Raw genomic sequence first — 24,994 nt, forward strand, 5'->3', positions numbered from 1 at the left:
GGGCATCAGACAAATCCTGTAAGCGACAATGAGGAATGTGATAATGCGCAGCATATTGACTCGGTGGGAGTTGGTTCCTATAGGGCGACTTTGGTCTGATTGGTGCAACAGTTCTTGCCTCTCGTGTCTGCAGATTCGCGCGAGACGGAAGGATCTTGAAGCTTTCGGGTCTGGGGGCGCACGGCCCGGGGTCTGGGGTAAGGACGAGACGTTATTCGACAATCTGGAGGGAACGCGTGGGCGGCGAATCCCCAATGCATTGAGGCCTTCCTCAATAATGGGGAGTCAGGCCCAGTTTCCTGGGAAGTCAGCCCACGGAGATGAACGAACACAGGGGATGCTGGTGATGTTGGGTGTCAAGAATGTCATATTTGGTAGCCGTTGTCGTGCGCAGCTCGATGAATACGGAATGTAACAGATATAGTACATTTTGTACAGGTCTAAGCTTTGTACATGTAGAAAAAAAACGGGGTATTAGTCGGCGGTAAAGGTAAACCCGAGGGGTGCCAGGATTTTGTCTTGGGTGACTTTGTTCGCAACTTCACCTCCCCGTTCGAGGGCAAGTGCGCCAATGATGGCGTATAACGAGGTGGTGAGGACTGATTCTAGACCAGAGCCTTGGAGATTATCCGCCTAGAAGTGTTAGCGGCCGCAAGATGAGGGAATCTCCCGTCTGCCAAGCAGGGAGATGGGACGTAAGCGACATACACGTTTCGGTGTCCACCGCGTGACTTTGTCCAAGCCATAACGCTCTGCGAGGCCTGCTAACCGCGACTTGTCTAGCACGCGACCCTTTGCGTCGCCTGTGAGGCCAGGCAGACCGTTGAGCGCGGGATGAATGTATGGAATGCGGCCGAAGCGGTCTGTGAGAGGAGTGCCGTCGCTCTTCCTTGGCCACGATTCAACCTGGGGTGCATTGAGGAGCGCCTGGGACGTCTGCAGCGAGACTATTCGCCGTCCTGGGTCCTTGTCAGCATTTTCGTCGGTTGCTGCTCATGCAGTTGAAACACACCCAAAAACGCGAGCCGGTCATTGAATCCTCTTCGGCCGTGATCGAAGCTCTTATGCGTGACGGCCAGCCATTTCACCTCGTCAGACAGCACCTTGTCGCCACCAGGCCCCAGCATGCGAGAGTAGGCATCGTCTAGCCTCCGGGGATCGTCGTTGACCTTGAATTCTGGGCCTCGCGGTTTCGGTCGCACGCGGAAAGGAGCCATCATGCGGGGCGGTGTCTGTTGCCATCGTGGCCGGTCGGCAGCTTCTATGTCATATTCAGAGCTCCGTGAGGGTACTGTCGTCGAGAATGCGCATGCGGAGGTCCGCACGAGGGCTCGCTGGGCGGGTTGCGCGGGGTTGACGGCGGACGATGCCGTCGAGAACAAGCTTCGGAGGGGCCGATGGGATGCCATTGAGACCTGTGATGGATCGAGCGACGGGAGTCGAGCAATGTGGGACGTCCACGGCGATAGCAGCGTGAAGTTGTTCAGAGGTCTGGTAGAACAAAAGTTCGGATGGCTCAGCGCGACTTCCGAACTAAGCCATTTCGAGGCAGGCGCGACCCATCACCAAAGGAAGGCGCGCTCCACGGTTCGAGGTCACTGCACGCGTAAGTCCCGCATATCTATCACTCGAAGTCGGGGACGTCGCGGCTGCTGTCGTTCTTGTGCGTCCGCCGTGTTGGTTGAGCAGCCATGGCGAATATCGCTACCGAAACATCTCTCTATGACCTCCTCGCCGAATCCCTACCCAAAGAAGCCGCATTTACCTTCTACCACTACTCCACACCGCCGACGAAATCCCCGCCACTATTTGCTGCACCTCCGCATGCGAAACCCGAGCGGACTTACTGCGAATCGCATTTCCTCGCCGCTTCGATAAACCCGAAGGACTACCCGAACACTGCTGCGCCCGATGAGCTCCTCGTACTAGCCATTGAAGTCTTGCTCTACACTACCAAACATCTCACTACCATATTTGTCTCAAAAGCAGACTCAACAGGATATCTCTCACTGTTGGGCACTGGTCGAACGCACGGTGGATCACCATTAAAGGCGATATGCGGGACCTTTGTATCATGGCTGGCAAAGGAACGTCAAAGAGAAGGCATAAGGACGGTCGTATCGCTATTCGCGAGAGCGCAGGATCAATATCTGTTTCCCGCAAGCATAGAGAACAAGGGAAAGCATCTTCTTGATGATAAAGAGCTGGTACGATGGTGGTGCAAGGTGCTCGACCCGCTCGTAAAGCAATATAAGGAAGAGGAAGCAAAGCCGCTAAGCAAACGGCTCACGGCGGCTGCAGGCCCAGTAGCGTCTTCCCCAGAATCCACCGCGACAGGATATCTCGTCATTCCTGGATTTGAGCCCTCCGACACACTTCGCTATTACACCCCGGCGCCTGCACCCAATGCACCGCGTCGTTGGTCAGCCGCACACCCACTTCTCCAGATTGCACCATATCCTGCCGCACCGCCACGCTGTTTGATACCGCGTTTTCCAGATGACCCCAAAGCGCGCTTTCTGGATGAGTTGGACGACGAGCTTCCGGATCGAGGCACCGATGCCATGACTAAAGAAGGAGGCACCCCTTCTCGCAGCAATGGTCAGTGGAAGAGTGTCAAGACTCTGAATCAATTCTGGGAGTTCATGGCATTCAGGCAGGAGTGCTCCTCCGGCCGGATAGTGGGCTTCATATGGGTTGTTATCACTCCACCAAAGCCTTCCATTGGGGAGGAAGACGAGCATAAGCCTTCGCAGCTTTCCTCTTCTTCGCAAAATGATTCGCAGAACACAGCACTCGCTTCGCCAAATTCCAGTCCTAAGAAGAGAGCTTCGAAGAAGTCGAGAAGACGGAAGACCAACACCGACTACGGGCCCATACCACTTATCCTCCCGAGGATCAAGTCTTCATCATCAGGTTTGTCCACCATGTCGACTGGCACCGCAGGAGCACCAGCACAGACTGTTCCTGAAACGAGTCCGTACTATTGGTGGCCGGCGGAATCGCGAGGCACAGTAGTGTTTTCTTCAAAAAACTACAATCGAGCGCATGAAGTGCTCCTGAAGCAAAACTTTTCGACCCGCGCCGCGGCAATTAGGAGTACCCGGCGATGGAAAGAGGAGGTTGCAGTTCTAGGGAGCGTCGACGACTGGACCAAGACCGTTATGGGGCGCAAGGACACTCCAAGTGCGACTGCTGTACCGGCTGACGGTACGACCATTACGCTGATCGGCACGAGGAAGAAGAGGAAACCGACAGATGCGAATGCTCCTGAATCAAACTCGCAGGGAGGAGCAATGCTAGGCGAGGGGTTGGTGCGGAAGAAACCCAAGGTCGAGGCCAATGTCTCTCATGGTGTAAACACGCTAGGCGCAGGTTTAGTGCGGAAGAAGCTAAAGAATTGACCTACAAGTCTTCCCTTTGCATAGCCTGTTCTAGGGCAACACAGCGTACTTTATCTTTCGACACTGCATCATTCTTCTGCTATCTCGGTTTCGAACTTGGGGGCCAAGTGTGGCATTGGCACAGCTTGAGAAATTTGTCTCTTTTGGATTACATGGAAGCATATTGGGAAGCATGGGAAGTCGGTACTGCATAGCCTGGCGTTTATTCTGGTGTCTGGAGAACATTTCTATCTGTACATCTCCAGGGGAAAGCTCACTCCATTGCGATTCGGCTACGTATTTCTAGCAGCAGGCTCGAACAGTCTTATGATTGGGTCCATGAAACATGATATTTGAACATCAAGCGTTGGCCACGAATTGCCAGATCTTTCTGTTCGATATGCGCATCGTTATACGCTTACTCGTACAATGGGCCGGGCATTGCCTGCGGATGGGAGGATGTCATCTCGGATGTTTTGTCGGAACAATCGGAAGCACCGCCTCTGGTGCAGTGACAAGCTGTGAGCAGGCGTGCCATGTTCACTTTTGTCCACCTTTTTGATTCTTCGCCCAGCCTTTCTCTTTGGTACCTGCATTAGCTCCCGGTCCCCGTCGTTCGTTCTCGTTTCTTACACGTGACACCGCTTCGACCAAACTCCGCAACCTCCGCGCTCCCAAATTCACGGTGTGCCAACCCAAACCAAACAACACCCCGCTACAACCCAACGGCCCACCAACCACAAGCACAGCGCATGAGTCGCTCGGCGCAGCACGACGCCGGGGACCATGTCTCCACGGTGCGGTTCTATATCGCGCTAATAAGTCTCATATGGTTCGTTGTAGTATGGATCGTATGCGCCATCGGCGTAACTCAGCTGTTCCGTTACTACTCGAGGCGCCCGCGTCCAGCAACGTGCTTGACCGCCGCGAACGAACCGGATGTCCCACATGTCACCATCATCCGGCCAGTCAAGGGCCTTGAACCTCGCCTATACGAGTGCCTCGCTGCGACCTTCCGGCAGACGTACCCCGCAACCAAGATCCACAATGTGCTCTGCGTGTCCGAGCGGTCGGACCCTGCGATGCCCATACTTGAGAGGCTGCTGAGAGACTTTCCAAACGCGGATGTGAAGATTACGGTGGAAGAGGAAGATCCTGTGTTGAAGGAGAACAAGAATGCGCTGGGGCCGAATCCGAAGATCAGGAACATGAGCCGCGCGTATAGAGAGGCGAGGGAAGATAGCATTGTGTGGATACTGGATTGCAACGTCTGGGTCGGCAAGGGCGTGTGCGGGCGCATGGTCGATCTATTGTGCGGCTACGGCGGCAACATGAAGAACAAGTTCGTGCACCAAACGCCCTTGACTGTGGACCTGGACTCGCAGGCTCTCTCGACCGAGGAACGAGAGTTGCTCCTTGGCGGCGGAGAACATGCGATCGATGCTGTGGACATCGCCGATAGCACGAGCTCCGACCCGCGCAATCACTCTCGTGGCCGCTTCAGAAGACTTCTACAGCGAGGAGGAGGCAGACTAGACGAAGCGTTTCTCTCTAGCGCTCACGCAAAGTTCTACAATGCTATCAACACTGTGCTAGTGGCGCCCTGCGTCATGGGAAAGAGCACCATGTTCCGCCGCGCCCAGCTCAACTACGTAACCCCAGCCTCGTCCTCTCCTCGCCGTCTATCAGGAATTGACTTCTTCTCCGACAACATCTGCGAAGACCACCTGATCGGCGACGCCCTCTGGTACAAACCGCAAGCCTTCGAAGAGCCCGGCTACAAGCCTGGGCCTGGCGAGACAGTCGAGAAATGGGGCAAGCACGCCATGCTCTTCGGCGACTTCTGCTTCCAGCCTATATCGCACACCTCCGTCCCGGCGTGCATCGACCGGCGCCTGCGCTGGCTGCGGGTGCGCAAGTTTACCGTCACAGCAGCCACATTTGTAGAACCTGGAACCGAATCCATCCTCTGCTCTCTCTACGGCGCGTACGCGGTCACCACGCTTCCGTTCTTCTCCGCGTTCCTGCCACCAACTTTGTTGTCTTTCCTCCTAGTCTTCATAGCTAGCATGGCGCTCTGGTGCGCGGTCGACTACGTTCAGTACCTCCTCCTTCACTCGGCGAAGACCGTAGAGTTGGATGAACACACGCCGGATTTCATCCTTCCCCAGCGCTCGAGGAGGGCCTATCACAATACGCCCTCTCTCGAACCTTTGCTCGGCGACAAGACGCCACGAGAGCCGAGTTTACTGGATGGAGCGAGGCGGAGCTTCAGAGAGTGGTTCGCTGCGTGGGCCGGGCGAGAGGTTTCCGCGCTGCCTATCTGGATTGCTGCATTCTACGGTGGCGTCACTGTGGAGTGGAGGGGAAAGAAGTTTTGGGTGGGCCTAGATACGAAGGTGCATGAGATACTCGATGATAAGAAAGGATAGGGTATATCTGGGCAAGCATGTGCATAGGGTTGGTGTGAAGTAAATACCGTTATGTTTGTCATCCCATCTAAAGGCGTGTCGATAGGCCTTGTCCTTCACGAACTTCTTCTTCGATAGACAGCCTGGTTCCAGTCAAATAAACCCACATATTGAAAATGACGTTATGCTCAGTCCTGACAGTCGTCGGTGTGAAAAGCCGTACGCAGCTCCACCGTCATCGTACGTGTCGGTCAAGTCCCGCCTGGACTCGCAGTACTGCACCGTTGTTTGAGAATCAGTGCACATGTACATTTACACTGCAGCAAACCTAAGTTCATGTGCCATACAAATGCGTCCAATCAATCCGTTCTTTTCTAGTGTCACGTCTATCACACTTCGATGCATCTAACTAGATTCTGGCATTAGTGAATATCAGTCTTGGGAAACACTCGACAAGAAAAAGAAAATTTATCACACCGCCCTCAAGGAAATTACGACATTGTCGATAACATTTGATTTTTCTTCCAAAACGGACTGCTAGCTCCTTGATTTCACCGTAGTCTTTACCGCGGACGAAGAGGCGATGGCGCCTTAGGCATCAACATCAAGTTGCCATCCCTGCTTCCTACCTTTATGTCCATCACGATGCGGAACAAGGTGCCAAAAACCCACAGTCCCGTCAATAAGAACTTAGTTTGCAGTCTGCAATGCCATGACTCCGACCAAGCCCGTATAGGTACTAAACAATATCTATTAATCACTATCACTATTCGTCATATTCTAATCGTGGCTGCAATGCACAGAATCATCCCCTTAAGAACCCATCACCATCATACAAACTCCCCGGCGTCCCCTCTAACCCCCCGCTACTCGGCGGGACAACATTGATCTTTACATTCGGCGTGCCCACACCCAGCACGCTTCTCTTCCGGAACCTGCCACTGTCCCGCTGTGATTGTCGTTTGTCTTTAGTATCGAGATCCGCATCTTCTTGCGCGGGGACCTCGTCCTTCGCGACCTCGAACGCACGCTTCCTACCTGAGCGTGTGGATACAGGCGAGGAAGAAAGTGGCAAAAAGCGGTTGGCCGGCTTGTTGGGGGAGTTCAGTGGAGACGTGCTCCCCCAGAACTTCTCGCCATCTTCCCAAATGCAGGAGCCACGGTCGCGGGCGGGGGTGCTGGAAGGCCCCGTCTGCGACGCTTTTGGTCCGTTGATCACCGTCTCGTCGCTGTTGATACTAAGAGTCGAAGACGCAGATATCGTGCTCTCCGGAATAGAAGTAAGCGCGGGGTCAGTATACAGATCCAGCACCGAGGCGCCTCTGTCCACGTCTTCCTCCCAATCGAACCCCAGATCACCTACCAACGCCCTCCCCTTCTCCTCATCCCACATCTCCTCCTCTTCGTTTTCATCTTCGTACTTGTCGAGATCTTCCAACCAGCTCTCCTCGCCTGGTAGCGCGATGCTGTCCTCGCGCCCGAGATTAGCGTAGCGTCGCTCGGCTTTGCTTCCTTTCTTCGTGTCGGAGTTCATCCGGCGGAGGGTTTGAATGGAACTTCGGAGCGAACGTGCGGGAGGCCCGCGGGGTCCGCTCGGTGCTAGTGTTGGAACGGCGGCGAAGTTTAGAGTGGGCGTTAGGGTGGGGAGCTGAGCGTGTGCTGGGCGAGGGGAGCTGGGAGCCTTGGGAAGCAGTGGAGATGGCGAAGGGGATGAGCAGATCGAGGTAGGTGAAGATGGGATAAATAGGCTGGATGGCTCAAAGACCATAGAGTCGTGTTGTGCGTGCGTTACTGAAGGTACATCGGTGTTCTGGACGGGGGGACTAGATTGAAATGCGGCGTCTAAGAGCGGCTGCGTCGAATACATTGCCTTGGTGGCACTTGTAGGCATAGTCATGCTCTTTCGGTCGGCACTTGCGTCTGTGGTGGTGCTGCCGCTCCTGTTGTCGAAAGGACTGTTCAGACTGGTGAACGCGTCTTTGCTTAGAATAGCAGGGTCGATGGTTTCCAAAGGCTCTTCGGGAATGGCAGTGTCCCTTATGGGTAAGTTGTACGCCGCACGGTCGCGGAGATTGGAACAAGAACCCGATGGCATGCTTTTCGGTGAACAAGGTGGTGAGTCGTCTGATTTGAGTTGCTCATAGCTTTCCGGGTTCGGGCAAGGTTCTTCGAAAATCGTAGAGAAGGGAGATGAGAAATTGCGCGTTAGATTAGTTGTTGGTGTTTGATGGACGAGGTAAGGGTCTTCAGTGTCGTACTGATCCAGGATGAGTGGCCTTCCCGGGGAAGAGTTAATGTCGAGGAGCACTTCGAATGGAGATGAGACCATCGCCATTTCATCGTATGGCCTCCCATCATCTGCATAATCATTGGATGGCGGCGACAAAGCAAACATAGGAGGAGGCGATATCATGACGTTAGATTGTGGGAAATTGTGGCCAGGGCTTGGAAACGTTGAGAGACTGAAAACTGAGCCTGTGCTCATTCTTTGTACATCATACTGAAATGCGTCGGGGAAGATTGCCTTGGCTTGTGTTTTGATCGGGGTACCTATTGGACCGTGGTCGAAATTCGCCATTGGCAATGTCGGCGAACTCGCGGCAAGTGAGGCACGAATGCTGGTCGCATTGAATTTGAGCTCAGGTGCGAAGATCGAAGTACTGGGAGGCGATGGCAGGGACCTCGTGCTCGAGAAACCAAGCCCAACATTTTGTACCCTCTCGAAACTGGCTTGTGGCGACTCTTCAGCGATGTCGTGAATGGCAGGGCTCGGGGAACGGCTTTGAGGTCCAAGCAAGGTAGGTATCAACGAAATACGGACACAATTCTGTCTCTTGTGTCCGGGCTTACGAGCACTGGGGCTACCCTTCAGAGCTGAAGGTTTTCCGGCAGACACAGGCGCCGGATCCCACTGGAACGGATTATCGTTGCTGCTTCGCGTAGACGAAGCCCGCGTAGAAGTTTGTGATAGCTCGCGCTTGGGACCGCTCTGGTTTCCAGACACGTTTTGCAACATAGATGAGCGGCTTCGTCGGTTTTCCGGAGAACCATAAGGAGTAACATAGGAGCCTGACCTGCGTTTTGGCGTTGTTGAGTTTCGTATCGCGAACGCGCTGGGTACAGGGGATGACAACTTGCTGAGATTGACAGACTCCGCTGTCTTCACCGTCGCGATAGAATGTAGGCTTGAAGAGTTGGGAAGTAGCGAACCTTGTTTTTCGGCCTGTGTAGCAGACGTTGCCGAGCTGAATCGCGCTGTACTGCTCTTGATCGAGCCTTGAGACGGGTTGTTCTTGCCATGAAGCGTCAGCGTGTCGCGAAAAGGTCGTGGGCCGACAATCGTACAGTTCCTCATATCCCGCCTAGCCACCTTCTGCACTCGACTATTCGGCGAACGCAGTATCGGACTTGGTTGTACAGCAAGAATCGAGCTTCCTGCTGACTCGTAGCTCGAATTGGACTGACGCGACGGGCTCCGGCTCAGAACACTACGCCTGCGAGCCTCTGATTTGATTCGCGCAATTTCCAAGGGAAGGATGGGTAGCCCGGCATCTGGGGGGTTTCCCGAAGCCTGGCTAGAAGTGCTCACCGACCTCTCATGAAGCTGTGGCCGCGCGAACCTAGTCATGCTCCCAGGCTTACTACTGTTCCGAATATCTGCCAGAGATTGGGACCGGACTGGTCGCGTATAGATCTCTGTTTTCGGTACAGGCTTGGCGGTCAAGCTGCGTCGAAGAGGCTCGGAAAGGGCCTGATCGTGGGGTGGCTCCGCTGACTGCTCTTGATTACGAAGAGCAGGGTGATGCTGCAGAAGCGATTGGTCTGAGGAAGGGCGACTGTTGCTCTTTCGTGGCGATGAGGGTTCTTCCCGTGGTCCACTGAGGACGGGAACCAAAGGCGAAGGTTTCGGACTTTCGAGAACTGTGGAGAGCACAGGAACCCTGATCTTCCTCATGGGAATTGCCCTGCCCGACACTCGGCGCCCTAAGAATGGCCACGACAGTCTCTTTGGCTTCGGCACAAAGCCCGCAGGTTTTAGAGGCGCATAATGCGGAGGGAAAGATGGCGGCTCAGGTGGATCGATTGTCTCCACCGATGTGAGATTGCCCCAACCCGACTTCGAATTGAAAGGTAGGATTGTATCTCGCCTGAGTACTGCTCGTGGCTTTGTAATTGAATTTCGTTTCGCGACTTTTCGGGTTTGTACGATCGCGTATCCTCGCTCTTCTAGGTCCGCCATATGGCGTTTGTGCTCTCGATGTGCTCGGACGAGAAGTATAACGATAAAGACTGTAAGACCGACGACAAGCACGCCGACACCCGCGCCCATGGCACCGATGGTCGTAATGCTCAGTTCCATTGTGGAAGTGTTGCGCGCCTCAACCGGCAACATTCTTTCCACGCTGCTAGCTTGTAACGGGCCCCGTTCGCGTCGGTGCGATGTTATCGTGTGCAGTGAGCTTTCTTCTGTATAAGTCCAGTCTAGCAGTCGCAGGTCGCAAATCCCAATGTACGCTGTTCAGTCAATTCGGATCATCCAAAGCCTCCTCTTACCTATCCTCATTGGCGCAATACAAAGCGCAAAGTAACAGACAGTGCAATGCACTCACGGCGAAGGCGACCACGCCAATACGGAGGACTAGAAGGTCAACATACAGTTCCATTTGTCTCAGGAACATTTACTGGTCGTCATAACAAGCTTGGAGGAATGGAGTGAAGATATGGGGAGAAAAACAAGATGGCCAGTCAGCTGAGCAAGGGAGTGGGCAGGAATGTGGCCGTTCGTCCCTCGCGAGCAACCCATTGGTGGCAGCATGAGTATAGGCTGATAATTTTGGTGAATTGTAGTTGTCGATGCTGTTATTGGTTTTGACTCTTTGCGAGCGGCGCTTGGGTTAGATTGACAGCCTTTCGATGCGTGGTTCAGGTAGCCCTCTGTCGCAACGCTCTATAGATCTACTCAGCGTATTTGATCGCTTCGTGAAGTAGAACGCGTACACAATGAAGGACGCGACTTTTTGAGACAGCGACTCACAAATTTGAGCGCAGCCGATAGACGCTATGCCGCGGTAAACTGTCTTGCATCTGCGACACCACGTTAGCGACACCCCATTCGCCCCGCATCCAGGAGCCATTTTCCAGGCCTTTGGAAGAGGCGTGCACAAGCCTCAGTCAGGTTTCTTGAAGATCATGTCTAGGACTTGTATGCTTTTATTCGAGCTGCTGCAGCAAAGGTTCGGGATAGCTGCGTTCAAGCAGTCACCCTAATACAAGTTCAGGATGTCGTTCCTCAGGCTCGTGGTACTGACGCGAAATGCATGAACAGGTCGCACGTTTGTATCAAGTCGCCGTTGCTGCAGAATGGAATCGGCGTGCAGAGACAGGAAGTCTCAAGACGCGTCGCGACAGATGGAGATGGCCGATTCGCTACTGCGCTACTTCGGAGGAAGGAGCAGCTCCGGAGCCGGACATCACATGTTATCGCGCGGCCCGTGAACAACAGAGACAGAACAAGACAAGAACTACCCGGTATTTCGCGCAAGCAGATGAAGAGTCCGTTGTTCCGGACGTGTCTCGACGGCCGTAAGGTTGTATCAAGCGGCCACCGCGGCAAGCTTCGGGATCACATCGGAGAAAGCTCATCAGCTTCATCAGATAAGATTTGACTGTACCCCACATTCTCCACCCTACTTCCTTGTACGGCCACTCAACATGTTGATCGTTGCATCTGATAAGATGAGATCAAGGAACTATGTCCGCTCCATCTGCTCTTTACAGTGAGGCCTTGTACGAGGAAGAAAATTTGCGCTGGACCAGGGCTCTTAGCCCTGTAAACATGTCCGTTACCGGCAGAGACGTACCGCCACGGGGCGCATAAAGTCGAGCTGCACGACGACGTTACCATCGATCGCCGATTTGAAACAGCTCATTCAACTTGCGTCGCGACCATGCGCGTACAGAGCCTGCTAGTGGCCTTGTCGGCGGTGATACTGCCAACCTGCGCTCAGAACAACACGGCTTGGCCATTTCAAACCTTCAGATCCCTTCCCGGCTTCGAACCTCCTCAGCTCGAGATCACCCAGAATGCTTCAGCGGCACCGGGTCTGATATTCTTCCCCATCAGCGGCGACGGAGCACACAACTACAGCCTGAACATTTACGACCAAGATGGCGAGCTTGTCTGGCAGTCCGGCTACGGCGACTACGCAGCATTCAGGCCAACAGAACTCTTTGGCGAGCCTGTCCTAGCCGCATGGAGCGGCATCAGCTTCCCTGAGCCCTGGGGATTCGGTTATGGCATTGTCAAAATCTTCAACCAGAACTATGAGAATATCTACAACGTTACCCTGTGGAACACGACCTACCCAACTCTCGAAAGTATCTATCCGGAGTATGATCCCACGCAGTATGATCCGTTCAGCTGGATCGACATGCACGAGAACAACATTACGCCTCGTGGCACCATGTTCGTAGGTGCTGTGAATGTTACGGCGTGGGATTTGACGTCTATTGGCGGCCCTGAGGATGGTTGGATCGTCGACTCCCTTGTGTTGGAGCTGAACGTGACCAATAGCGAGATTCTGTGGCAGTGGAGTCATCTTGCACATGTGGATCATATTCCGTTGACGGATGCCGTTCCGACATATCCTCTTGGAGAACTAGGTCAAAATCAATCTTATCCATGGGGACCCTTTCACATTAACTCTGTGGACGAGTTTGAGGACGGAAGTTTGTTGGTTTCGTCGCGGCATTACTGCTCTATTTTCAAAATCGGTCGTGACGGCGAGGTGCAATGGACGTTGAACGGATACTCCGGAGGCGACTTCACCCTCAAGAACGACCTGCATTTCTGCTACCAGCACGACGCCCGTATTCACTCGGAAAACAGCTCCACGACACTAATTTCCATTTTCAACAACGACAACTCTGCCGTCGTCTCCTATGTCAATCAAACGACCGGTATCTTCTTGAGCGTCAATACTGACACCAAGGAAGCCACGCTGGTCAAAGAACTCTACGACCCATCGGAGCCGATCTACGCTGTGAGTCAGGGCGATCACCAACTCCTTTCCAATGGGCACTCCATTATGGGATATGGCAGCGTACCCTTCCTCAAGGAATTCGACAAGCACGGGAACGTCGTCCAGACCGTTAAATGGGGTCAAGCTCAGGCCGTTCAAAGTTATCGAACGTACAAGTCTCAGTGGGTTGGAACACCGTCCACGCGTCCGGATGTTTTCGCTTGTGCGGAGAGCAATGCCACGACCAGCGTACACATGAGCTGGAATGGTGCGACCGAGCACCAGAGCTGGAAGGTTCTTGCGGGCTCATCCAGGGAGGGTCTGAGGAACGTGACAGACGTGAAGAAGACTGGATTTGAGACCTCTGCCAGCATCAGCGGTCATGCGCAGTTTGTTCAAGTTGAAGCACACGGTGATGGTATTAAGACTGTCGCTTCGACTGTCGTCGCGATCGCAGAAGCGTGCTAGAAGGCCATATAATCTAAATTCACTGGAGAGAATTAATATTGATTGACATGTTTGTGGTCAGCCTGTGCAAAGCATTCAAGCGCTCGTGGCTGGGATCTGTATATATACCCATTTCAACATGTGATCTTGACCAGGACATGACCGTTTACCCCAAGGTGGCAGTCAGGTCACGCGGGCGTTCCAAAGCCGGTCACTGAGTTTATTGCATTTATCAGAAAAGCATGTGCACGGCGATGTGTGGTTGGAAACCCATGATCATCATGAGAATCAGTGAGCTCGTTCACTCGCATTGTTTTTGAATATTAAATGATAGGATGTACAAGAATAAAATGTTCACCGTCCTGGTGCTACACAAAGCCACGATCAATTCAATTGACACTGCAATCAGGCTCCAGCGACCGCACTGATGGGCTTCTGACCCGGGTAGTAGCTGGTTGGCAGAGCAGGAATCGGAATGCTCTTAGTGGTTCCGAACGCCGACTTCAAGTCCGCCGCCATGGACGCAGCCGTGTATCCAGCTGTGGCCGCAGTCTGCGTGCTAGTAACCATAGCATAGGACTTGCCCGTACCAGCCTTCAGGCAGGCACCGCTTCCGTAGGCAGACTGGCAGGTCAACGTCTGCTTGCTGCCAGTCTCGGTCCACATGGCAAAGTCGGAAATCTTCATATCCGTGCAAGGTGCGCCGTCTGCACAGGCGATCTTGATCGGTCCGCGGGATGCGCCGTTCGCCTCAGTGCCCTTCCAGTTCTTGATAGTGAAGTTGGACAGTTGGACGCCGTTGCCGTCGACCTTGCTCATGCTAGACCAGTATTGGTCGATGTCAAGGGCGTATGCGTTTCCGTGACCGATGAAGTTCTCCAGGACGACATCTTCGACGTACCCGCTGCCACCATACGACTTCACCATGAGCATCTGGTTCGACTTCCACGTGTAGATGTTGCGATACACGACCTGTGAGATGGCGGTATCGGCACCCAAGCTGCCAAAAGCGGAGCCACCAGACCAGTTGCAGTAGATGTTCTCGACAAGGATATTCTTGGCAGGCGACTTGACGGTGACACATTCATCTTTATTGGTCACCATAACGTCGTGGATCCAGATGTTGTTGGACCAGACGTCGATGCCGTCGAGGCAACCCCATTCGCCGCCGCGGATGGCCATATTGTAGACTTCGCCGTTGGTGCATGTGTCCAAAGAGTAGTGGTACATGGGGGAGTCAACAAGGGCAATGTCGTGAACGGAGAAGTTGGTGACTTTGTAGGTGCGGAGGAGACGCGCGCCTTTGCACTGTCCTTGCGAGGCGTGAATCTCGTAACCATTACCTGGTTTGCACGTCAGAGGAGGAGATACTTGGGAATCTAGAACTGAACATACCTTGAATAGCACCCTTTCCGGTCGAGCTAAAGAACTCAAAGTCCGTGGTGTCTCTGATCATGATCATGTTGCCGCCATCCGTGCCGGTGCGGTAAATGATGCCGTCAAGCTGGATGCCAACTCCTTTACCATTTTTCAGCGTGACCCATGTCTTCATGGCATAATCACCCGCAGGGATGATAACGATGCCGCCGCTCTGGCATGCTGCCCAAGCTGATGCAAGCGGTGGCCCGATATCAGTCGTCTTGTCCGCTTTGGCGCCGTACTTGGTCACGTCACAAGTCTTGGTCGCCCTTTTCGCAGAAGTCTTAGTCGTAGGTCCGACAGAGCCCGAGAGCTGAGCAAAAGCAGCAGGGAGCAGCGCGACGGCGCTCAGAAAGATAGAAAGACGCATGTTGCAGGAGCGTCGATGGAAAGAAGCAAACGAAAGGCTACCGCACAGCAGGCAGAAAGTAGATATGAAAAGAATGGTAAATCAATCAACGAGTGACGGGAGACGAAAGGAGTGAATGAGCAGACAAATTGCCAGCGCCCTTGTAAAAGCCAGGCCATCATCCGACTAATATACAGTCGTGCCCCTGGGTAAGTCAGATTAATTAGAATCCCCACCGCGGGGGCTAAGCGTCCTTCATAATGCTGGGCGAAAGCTTGATTATTACTTTGGAGTCGGAGAAATTAGTGGTTTCGAAACGGACGCCTTCATCCGATTGAGGCGTGAATAGGACTGCGCGTCCCGATCAATCGGAGGTTTATGAGGATTGGCGGCGCACGTTACGCGAGCGTGCGTTGAATGTCTGCCGGCTATTAAACACGAAGAGATGCAGTGGCGTTGTGGCTGGTGGGATTCAATAGAGATTCGTGGAAAGGCAAATCCGCGTTTCACTATGGAGACGAAAATGATCGACACCGGGATATGGCTTGTTCTTTAGAATAGGAGGAGGCGTAACGCGTGGTCTAGAGCCTTCGAAATATTCACCTGATGAGGAGGAAATGTCGCGAATGGATACTTGTCACATCTTGAGTGTACAATGGAGCTCTTCATGATGGAAGTGGTTGCGCGCCGGATTTGTTAGCGCGGCTTAGCTCCGGAAGTCTTGGAGATAATAAGACAAGACTTACCTTCAGGAACGTCGAACCATCAAAATGTCATCTGCATCAGGCTTCTCGCCTCATCACACGACTGTAAACGCAACACCGAAACGGCCACGCATGCTGTCATACTTATGAGCACGGAGTGCTGCTACAGGCTCCGTCGGTGCATACGCCGGCTCTCACTTACGTTCTGCCATTGACGGATTTATCGGACAGTAGTTGCAGTGGGTGTGCACCATTTTACATTGACTGCAACATTGTACATACATAGAAAACGTAGTAAACCAATCCCACTCCCACCAGGTGTGACGCATCTATCAAGGTCGACCCATCCAGAAACCAGTCTGAAAGATCCCGCCCATAGTAGTGTCTCAGGCGTCATTGTGCTCAAAATACCTGGAATTGACCCGAATGGTCCTGATCATTCTCGGCCTTCCACTTGTGAAGCATCCAAGCCAGAGATGGTGACCGTGCTGCCACGCTCGGTACACGGTTCTACGGATGACACTCTTTAAACTTTCACCTAACCCCAAATCCAAGAAGATAGCTTGCCATATCCATGTGGCCAGATTTGGCCGCGCCCTCGATGGCCGACCTGCCCCCAAAACAGCCGGGGGTTTCGTTAACATAGGCCCCGGCAATGAGTAACAGATCAGTAACATCAAACTGACCTGATATTGCCGCGGATTGGAGCGTTGTAGCTCCGTCGTATTTGGCGGGTTTGGCGTCCACATCGGAATCGCTCTTGACCAGCCTCTCGATCACTAAATTCTACCCATCTCTTGAAGCACATTGGAGGGACGAACGAGCACGAGTGTCGATATCTGAGCGCTCCTTGGAGAAGTCAAGATCAGCAACGTGATCCGAAAGGCAGACTACGAAATCGTATCGCTGAGATTGCCCTGCTGATTGATCCGCCGAAATACAACATTCTTCTTTCGTCACATAAGAAACGTCCAGTACAATACCTCAAATATACTGAACATAAATTTGCTGTGATTGCTGTAGTCGTGTTTTACATTAATATTGTTCGTGGATGTTCTTGGATGTCTTGCGCTGTATATGGACGGTCTCGAGTTGTTGTTTGACTTACGATTAGAAGTGGTACCGTCGCTCCGTAGCTGCAAGACCAAATAACTCCTGATTGGCTGGGCTCGAAGAATAGCTGGGATAGCATCGAGTCGATTGATCTCTGAATGTGAAGAGCGACAAAGCGAATTGTCTATAAACAATGGCCGCACGACGCCGTTGGTATGCAGTTAATTGGTATAAGTCCTAGACCAAGGATGCTGGACATAAATACTTGGAGCTTCTCAGAAGTTCAGGATTGCGTTCTTCCGAGAGACAAGTGTTATGAGCCATCGACCGTTGCTATGCTGCAGGAGTTGAACCAACGATACCTCCTAGGTACCCAGGTATATGGTACAGAACACGTGGGTCAACCTGTTGCAAGGTTGTGGATGACATGCGCGAAGCATTCTACTCGTTACATCAAGGTCTAGTTTGCGTCGCGGTCTTTTTGAGCCTGTACGGGAGGCGTGCGGCGTTGTTCTTGGTAGCTTTGAATGTACGGTGAGTATTTTGGCGGGCGCTGTCTAGTGTGCTGTTGGCGAGCGTTTCCAATTCCCTATCGATACCTAGTGTTACTTTAGCATACTTGAAACGCGAGTTCGCTCTGGCAACCATGGTCAAATGTGGAGAGACGCGAACTGTTTCCAGCGACACTTCGGTCCAGATGTGGTGGAGCGCAGCAAGGGCGGTGGGATCTAATGACGTTTGGCGTGCGAGAGCGGCTGCTGGCGGCCCGTGCGAAGGCGGTCACTGCGACAACGCAACACACTACGACAACACAACACACTAAACTCGGGCGCCCGTGACCACCCCGGTATTCGCTATCGCGACCCATCCTAATCGTCCCCCGCTATCCATCCAGTGTTTATTACTTACAGCGAAACGCATTGCCACTCGCTGTAGCTTTTTCTGCTCACCGCCACGCACAACGCAGCTTGATGTCGCGCTGCTCCCGCTCGCCGTCACCCGCTGGATGAACTTAAGTGGTAGCCAGCATCCGATCGCTCCACACACTCGCTGGCCATGGCGCCTGCCGCAAATGGCCTTCCCATGCGCTTCCCGTGCTGGTGCAAGGCAGTGTACTCATGGGGTGGTGAGGTTAGTAGGAACAAGAGCTTGCTCTATAATCAATCCGCTCACCATATTCCAGACCAAACGCGACCTTGGCTTCATAGAAGGAGACCTGATCGAATGCCTCAACGCCGGCGATGGATCGTGGTGGATGGGACGATTGAAGCGCGACAGGCGCATGGTCGGATTGTTCCCCTCTAACTTCGTCGAATTGCTGCCCGAAGACTTCCAGCCATGGAGTCGCAACACAAGCCCGATGACCGGCCCAGGGAGCATATCGAGGCAGAATAGCGCTCAGCCTGTCAAGCAGACGCCTCAGAAGGCGAAGACATTCCGCAAGCCCTTCACGGCCTACGCAGCTGCACAAGCACCCAACCCGGCGGCTGCTGCGCGCCAAATCGTGAAGGCCGGCGGCATCGCACCGAGTCCCAATGGCAGCTTGCGCGCGCAACATAAACCATACGCTTCCATGAAGAGGTCGTCGACCGAAAGCCGCGACAGATCCTCGACCGAAAGCCGTGCGTCTCCTCTACCATCCAAACGCCCTTCGAACCTTCGAGCGGTATCGCCGCGACCATCGACGGCGCCAGCGCCAAAGTACACACGCGCCCCATCGCCAGCTCCGCCGAACAAATACCAAGGATACTCGCGGTCGCCTTCGCCAGCGCCTCCTGCGCAGTATCAGCAACATGCAAGAGCTGTCTCGCCCGCTCCGCCAACTCAATACCAAGCATACTCGAGGTCTCCTTCGCCTGCACCGCCTACGCAGTATCGACCAGCATCACGAGCTGTTTCACCTGCACCGCCAGCGCAATATCGGCCACCTTCACGAGCTGTATCACCTGCACCCCCAGCTCAATATCGCCCATCGTCGCGATCTGTATCACCCGCACCGTCCTTTCAATATCGCGCATATGATCGAGGTCCATCGCCGTCGCCGTACCAAGATGAACAGTTTCGGAGACAGTCAATGGCGTCAATGGCGTCCTTTCAAGATATGGGGTCCCCTCCGCCTCCACCTCCTCCTCCGCACCGCGTTGCCTATAATCCGAGCAGAGCGCCCTCACCTGCGCCGCCGCAGCATGGCTACCATACACCTGAGCCTCCATCTCCTGACCCACGTACCGGAAGTAAGGGCAACTTTACGCCGTCGCCATTGACGAACGCAATGGGCGATGTCATGTCTGCTCTACAAGACATGAGCGTGGCATCCCCAGGTGAGCGTGCTACACCACCCGGTGTCTGGTCACCGGAGGCGTTCGATGAGGTGTACAAGGCATCAGCGAGGAATAAAGTGCGTGCACAAACGTCGATAGGGATCAGCAATGATAGTGGATTCTACGACGGTGAGGAGACGTTGGACGATGGCCCACCCCAAGTCCACAATTACGTTCAGCGAATGGAGAGTCGCTTGCGCCGCATGCATCAGCAGGAAGGTCCGAAGAATGACGAGCTCTTCATACCTGGAGATGCGTCAGGCCAGCCACCCGCAGTTCCGCCGAAGAACAAGTACCAGAGCAGACCTGGGTCCGTCATGGCAGAGACAGAAGACATGGAGCGCAGAGGGTCGAAAACTCTCCGCCATCGCAAGTCAGCATACGAGATCGGCAAGAACGTTTTGGGTAGGACCTTCACAACGAAGACCAATTCGACCACTGCAACGCATACGAGCAGTAGTACGAATCGAAGCCTAATGTCCGGGGCATCTGCAACAAACATGAGCTCTACAAGCGCCGGAAGCTACTACCGCAAGAAGTTCGCTAAAGAGCGACCAAAGAGCGTGATGGAAACCTCCAGAGGTGCAGGCAAGGGCTTCGGGTTTGATGAGGGACGACCAGAATCACCCTTCACGGGAGTCACATATCATTCCAGTCATGCTTCTGGAGAGAGGCCTGGTTCAAACGAAGGGCAGCAGCCCTGTCAAGACGGTCCCGATCCGCTGGGAGGATTGATGCAACCGACAAAGAGAAAGAGCGGTTTCTTCAGGAAGATGATCGACACTGCCAAAACGCAAGCTGCCAACGCACGCAGTACCATTGCATCAGGATCAATTAGCAGGCCAGGCTCCCGAGCAGCCAGTCGAGCAGCGAGTAGAGCGGGCAGTCGAGCAGCCAGCCGACTGGATGGTCGAGGTCCGATAGGCATCGCAGGAGGGACGGCGGTGCAATCGAACGCGGCACGGGATATGGGTTTGAACGGATCAGTCGACTGGGTCCAAGTGCGAAGAGATATCAATCGGTCCAATTCCCTCAGCAAAAACGAAAGAACCGAACGCGCCGATCGCTGTCAGATGATGGATATACCAGTCATTAACCCAGTCGACATCTTGTATGACTCTGCTGAAGGAGACGAGGGGCTGGACGGACTGCCAATAACAGATCCTACGGACTTCAGCGCGTCTAATCTTGTTCTAGTTGACAAAAGTGCAAGGTTCATCAACAGCATCCCCCTCGGAACAACGCCTACATCGCTGGCGCAAGGGTATGTCTGTAGGCCATACAGAAGTGACGTTCAGCGTCTACGAGCCATCTTCACGTGGGTTAGCGAGCGTATAGCTTGGGAGGAAGACTTTGAAGGCGAGATCGATACACGTCATGTGCTCCAGAGCAAACGCGGCTGCTCCCACGAAATAGCTATAATTGTGGCAGAGATGTGTGCGTCCGTTGGTCTACATGCAGAGGTTGTCAGAGGATACCTCAAGACTCCAGGAGAGCCTTTAGATCTGGAAAGCGTGGCACACCCCAACCATTTCTGGAACGCAGTCATTGTTGAAGGCGAATGGCGTATAATGGACTGTTCGCTGGCCGGACCCACCAACCCCAAAAGGGTGCAATATTCCAACGCCGGTTCCTCAGTCGCTGAGATTTGGTACTTCCTCGCCCGGCCGATGGAGGTCTGCTATTCTCACGTTCCGCTGCTGCCGGAACAGCAACACATCTGCCCCCCGCAACCCCACGATGTCTTGATGGCATTGCCGTGCGCAACACCCATCTACTTCAAGCACAACCTCCATTTGGCGGACTTCGATACCAGCTTGCTCAATCTGGACAACCTCGAGATGGCACATATTCACATCAACGTCCCTGAGGATGTTGAATGTGTCGCAGAAGTTGAAGCAAGAGCCATTACCCAAGATGCGGATGGTGACTATTTTGAAAGTGGCGATATCGTCCGGAAGCCAGCACTTGCACAGGCAGAATGGATTGGAGGCCAGAAAAGATATACTGTGAAAGCAGTACTGCCGAGCGATGAGGGTCATGGTGTGCTCAAGGTGTATGCTGGACCTCGCGGTCTCATGGTAAGTTCTCCCAGAAATACTTCCATCTTCTTTGCTAACGATCCACAGCACTCCAACAAGTTGAATCCTCATTCTCTAGCCCTCGGTCTCCCCATCACGCACACAGGCACGAACCCTCCATACTCGTTCCTCACGCTCCATCCCACTCCCCACGCTCAGCGCCACGACCTCTATGTCGCCCAACCGCAATGTGCCAACATTGCGCTCAACAATACCTTCGTCTTCACCGTACGCCAGCATCCCTCATCGCTCACACGGACGCCCGAGGTTACTTCGCCTGGCCTCACCGGCCGCGCCTCACCCAACCCTTTTGCGCGTCCAGCATCGGCTATGAGCATGCAAAGTGTCTCAGCCTCCGGATCAAACTATACAAATCCATCGCAAGCATCGTCCAGCTCATCGGGCAGCACTTCGATGAAGCCGGCCAAGCTCGCGGTGCAGACGCCATCAGGCAAGATCATCCGATTGACGAGGAAGAGCGAACACATGAGCGGGACCAACGATGGCGATGGAAGCTCGTGGGAGACTGTCATCAAGATTGGCGAGAAAGGGACGTGGAGGGGTCTGGTGCTCGCGGATCGCAGTGCGAGGTGGTGTGTCTTTGCGCAGTGGGAGTGTGCCTAATATCGCTCTTCGTACCTTTGAGTGCAGGTGTGTATGGATGTGGTGGATGTTTTGCAAAAGTCGCTGTGTTTCCTTTCCTTTTGTTCAAGCGATGCATACTCATGTTCTACTTCTACGACTTGTACTGCTGCAGCGTTTGGGCCTGGCGCATATGCTAGCATTGTGGGCGGCGTCTGTATGATAAGGCATAGCCTCGTGGCTGCCTTTTTAGGTGTATGAATTTAGATGAGTTTTGGTGTTCTATTTGAATTCCACCCCTTGCGCACCTGTGATGATGTTGCTCGAATGTGCACTGAGGTTTTGCGAGGCCAGCAGAGGCCTCAAGCCTCGCTAGCGCCCTAGCGCGGGGTAGATGCGTCCCTGCCAAGACCCCCACTACGACTCATTCCCATCGAAAGTTATCCCAAAACTTACATCTTCACAACACAGAATTCCGACAGTCTCACCGCGAATCCTACAAAATGACCTACGAAGCGCACATCAAAGAGTGGCAGGACCGCGCCGAGAATTTGAAGCCGCTAAATTTGAAGTATGGAATCCCCTAGGTACAGTGGATTTGTTTGCTGGTAGAAGAAAGACGCAGAAGCGAGCAACGGGTCTTTCTTCTACCATGAAACATCCATGAGATACAATCCCAATATCTTGGCTCTCACACTGACTACATACCCACATCTCAGGCAGATCGAGCCTTTACTATATGAGCTTGACAATCATCTAAGTAGGTAGATGCAGCTGTTCACTGGGAACCGATGGACTGACACTCCAAAGCACTTCGCTCGCACATAATTGGATATGGCCTGACGGTATGATGCTCTACCATGCCGTATGATCAACGTGAGATCTTGGCTAATGAACGTAACAGGATGCGGATACTACTGTTTGGTCGGTATTGAGAGGAAACCGCGTGGCACACGCATACATCAAGTTAGTGATGAAGACTATTACAATCACACTTAGAAACTGACATTTCGATAGGCAAGGACTGATGCGAAACCTCTCACGCTGGTTCTTTTACATAGAAGCTGCCTATCCCCAGCAGACCGTTGTTGTGCAGGAAGGCAAGAACAAAGACGCCAGCAAAGCAAAGGAAGGTGGCAAGCAGAAGGATGACGGAGCAAACTACGATATCGGGTAGCGTATCCAACACTCCACCTGCTAGGATGTAATTAACATGCACTAGACTCCAAGATGTCGGTGATGGGACCGGTGTCGTCACCAGGTTCCCGCCTGAGCCTTCGGGCTACCTCCACATCGGCCACGCAAAAGCCGCCTTGCTCAACGATTACTTCGCGCATGAGAAATATAAGGGCAAGCTCATCCTCCGATTCGACGACACGAACCCGACCAAGGAGAAGCAGGAGTTCCAAGATGCTATTGTTGAGGATCTGGCGCTCATGGGCATCAAGCCTGATTCTGTCTCATACACGTCCGATTACTTCGATCACCTGTACGACGTTTGCGTACAGCTTATCAAGGACGGCGGTGCCTATGCAGACGACACGGCGCAAGAGCGTATGCGCGAAGAGCGTATGGACGGCATTGCCAGCGCGCGTCGCGACGCTGCAGTGGAGGAGAACCTGGCGCACTTCGAGGAGATGAAGAAGGGCACCAAGGAGGGTCTCCGATGGTGCATCCGCGCCAAGATGTCGGTGGATGACCCGAACAAGGCTCTTCGTGACCCGGTCATTTACCGCTGCAACCCGGAGGAGCACCATCGCACTGGGGCCACATGGAAGATCTATCCGACCTACGACTTCTGCTGCCCTATCGTGGACTCTCTTGAGGGCGTCACCCACGCTCTTCGCACAACCGAGTACAACGACCGCGATGCGCAGTATCAGTGGTTCATCAAGACGCTCAAGCTGCGCGGCGTGTACAACTGGGGCTTCGCTCGGCTCAACTTTATCCGCACTTTGCTTTCGAAGCGCAAGCTCACCAAGATTGTGGATGAGGGCGTCGTAACGGGTTGGGAGTGAGTTTAGCATCCTCCATTGCTATACCATGTACTGATTCCTATATTAGCGATGCCAGGATGCCGACCATTAGAGGCGTCCGGCGCCGTGGAGGTAAGTCCCTTGGTGCAAAGTGGGTGTTTCCATAAAGCAAGAGAAATATTCTTCTTTGTCTACTTCAGGCATGATAGAAGGTTCTTCCTTTGGCTTAGCTGAGACACCAGCAAAGTACCCTCATTACACTTATTTAGGTATCCACTAACTCGGTATCAGTCGTCATCCCCGCTCTACGTGAGTTTATTCTAAAGCAAGGCCCATCGAAGAATATTGTGAATCTAGATTGGTGAGCTAGATATCATTACCATACATTTTAGAAATACACTGACGGTTTTGGCAGGCATTCATTCTGGGCGACCAATAAAAAGCATATCGATCCGGTCTCTGCCCGTTACACCGCCATCGCCGACGCCGCCAAAGTTCCTGTCACCGTTGTCGGAGCCCCCGCCGGCGTCGTCACCGAGGAGAAAGCCAAGCACGCCAAGTATGATCTCGGCAACAAGAAGGTCGTTCTCAGCAAAGACATCTTCCTTGAGCAGGAGGACGCGCAGTCGTTCGCCAAGGACGAGGAGATCACGCTCATGAATTGGGGTAATGCCATCGTTCGTAACATTTCGCACTCCATCAACCCTCTGGCCTCCCCCTCCGGACTCAAGACCGTGACCGGTATCGAGCTCGAGCTCCATCTCCAGGGCGACGTCAAGAAGACGTCTAAGAAGGTGACGTGGTTGTCTACGGACCAAAACCTCGTCCCTGTTGAGCTCGTTGACTTCGACTACCTCATTACAAAGGACAAGCTTGAAGAGGATGATAAGCTGGAGGATTTCTTGAACAAGAACACGAAGACTGTGACCAAAGCAGTTGCGGATCTGAATGTGGCGGACCTGAAGGTCGACGATGTATTCCAGTTCGACCGCAAGGGATACTTCAGAATCGACAGGGCGTTCCAGCATGGCGAGCCGGCTGTGGCGTACAAGATTCCGACGGGCGGCAAGTAGACTACCGCACGTATTTGAGAGTGGGTGGCGAAATCTTGCTGTGTCGCGCTGGCATCGTTTTGACAAAGCCTCTATACATAAGTCTGTGCGTAGTAACATGTTAAAGAATCGAGAAAAAAAAAAGAATCTGCAGATCATGAACTTCACTCGATTGATCAAAGTCTTGCGATGTG

The 24,994-nt window shown here is 53.4% G+C and overlaps 8 protein-coding genes across 8 annotated transcripts; 5 read left to right on the plus strand and 3 right to left on the minus strand.

The window, feature by feature from the left end:
- Positions 1–474: 474 nt before the first annotated feature.
- On the minus strand, positions 475–1,409 carry N0V89_010736 (uncharacterized protein; the record flags this gene model as incomplete). Its single annotated transcript, XM_056219477.1, has 3 exons — positions 475–633; positions 709–959; positions 1,013–1,409. The coding sequence occupies 3 exons, from the start codon at positions 1,407–1,409 to the stop codon at positions 475–477; spliced, it is 807 nt and encodes a 268-aa protein (XP_056066604.1).
- A 282-nt stretch (positions 1,410–1,691) lies between these two features.
- N0V89_010737 (uncharacterized protein) lies at positions 1,692–3,404 on the plus strand (the record flags this gene model as incomplete). The annotated part of the gene is made up of 1 exon (XM_056219478.1): positions 1,692–3,404. The coding sequence occupies one exon, from the start codon at positions 1,692–1,694 to the stop codon at positions 3,402–3,404; it is 1,713 nt and encodes a 570-aa protein (XP_056066605.1).
- Positions 3,405–4,135: 731 nt separating this feature from the next.
- HSX11 (Ceramide glucosyltransferase) lies at positions 4,136–5,815 on the plus strand (the record flags this gene model as incomplete). Its single annotated transcript, XM_056219479.1, has 1 exon — positions 4,136–5,815. One exon carries the CDS (start codon positions 4,136–4,138, stop codon positions 5,813–5,815), a length of 1,680 nt encoding a protein of 559 aa, XP_056066606.1.
- A 784-nt stretch (positions 5,816–6,599) lies between these two features.
- N0V89_010739 (uncharacterized protein) lies at positions 6,600–10,154 on the minus strand (the record flags this gene model as incomplete). Its single annotated transcript, XM_056219480.1, has 1 exon — positions 6,600–10,154. One exon carries the CDS (start codon positions 10,152–10,154, stop codon positions 6,600–6,602), a length of 3,555 nt encoding a protein of 1,184 aa, XP_056066607.1.
- Positions 10,155–11,742: 1,588 nt separating this feature from the next.
- N0V89_010740 (uncharacterized protein) lies at positions 11,743–13,284 on the plus strand (the record flags this gene model as incomplete). Its single annotated transcript, XM_056219481.1, has 1 exon — positions 11,743–13,284. The coding sequence occupies one exon, from the start codon at positions 11,743–11,745 to the stop codon at positions 13,282–13,284; it is 1,542 nt and encodes a 513-aa protein (XP_056066608.1).
- A 384-nt stretch (positions 13,285–13,668) lies between these two features.
- N0V89_010741 (uncharacterized protein) lies at positions 13,669–15,052 on the minus strand (the record flags this gene model as incomplete). Its single annotated transcript, XM_056219482.1, has 2 exons — positions 13,669–14,606; positions 14,659–15,052. 2 exons carry the CDS (start codon positions 15,050–15,052, stop codon positions 13,669–13,671), a joined length of 1,332 nt encoding a protein of 443 aa, XP_056066609.1.
- A 2,792-nt stretch (positions 15,053–17,844) lies between these two features.
- On the plus strand, positions 17,845–21,814 carry N0V89_010742 (uncharacterized protein; the record flags this gene model as incomplete). Its single annotated transcript, XM_056219483.1, has 3 exons — positions 17,845–17,919; positions 17,972–21,190; positions 21,239–21,814. The coding sequence occupies 3 exons, from the start codon at positions 17,845–17,847 to the stop codon at positions 21,812–21,814; spliced, it is 3,870 nt and encodes a 1,289-aa protein (XP_056066610.1).
- Positions 21,815–22,275: 461 nt separating this feature from the next.
- Positions 22,276–24,821, plus strand: GUS1 (glutamate--tRNA ligase; the record flags this gene model as incomplete). The annotated part of the gene is made up of 9 exons (XM_056219484.1): positions 22,276–22,343; positions 22,492–22,532; positions 22,583–22,617; positions 22,677–22,738; positions 22,790–22,945; positions 22,995–23,786; positions 23,837–23,880; positions 24,040–24,109; positions 24,164–24,821. 9 exons carry the CDS (start codon positions 22,276–22,278, stop codon positions 24,819–24,821), a joined length of 1,926 nt encoding a protein of 641 aa, XP_056066611.1.
- Between the last annotated feature and the right edge of the window lie 173 nt (positions 24,822–24,994).

The sequence above is a fragment of the Didymosphaeria variabile genome, assembly GCF_027946475.1.
Source record: "Didymosphaeria variabile strain IMI 356815 chromosome Unknown scaffold_8, whole genome shotgun sequence".
In the NCBI taxonomy this organism is placed as follows: Eukaryota; Fungi; Ascomycota; class Dothideomycetes; order Pleosporales; family Didymosphaeriaceae; genus Didymosphaeria; species Didymosphaeria variabile.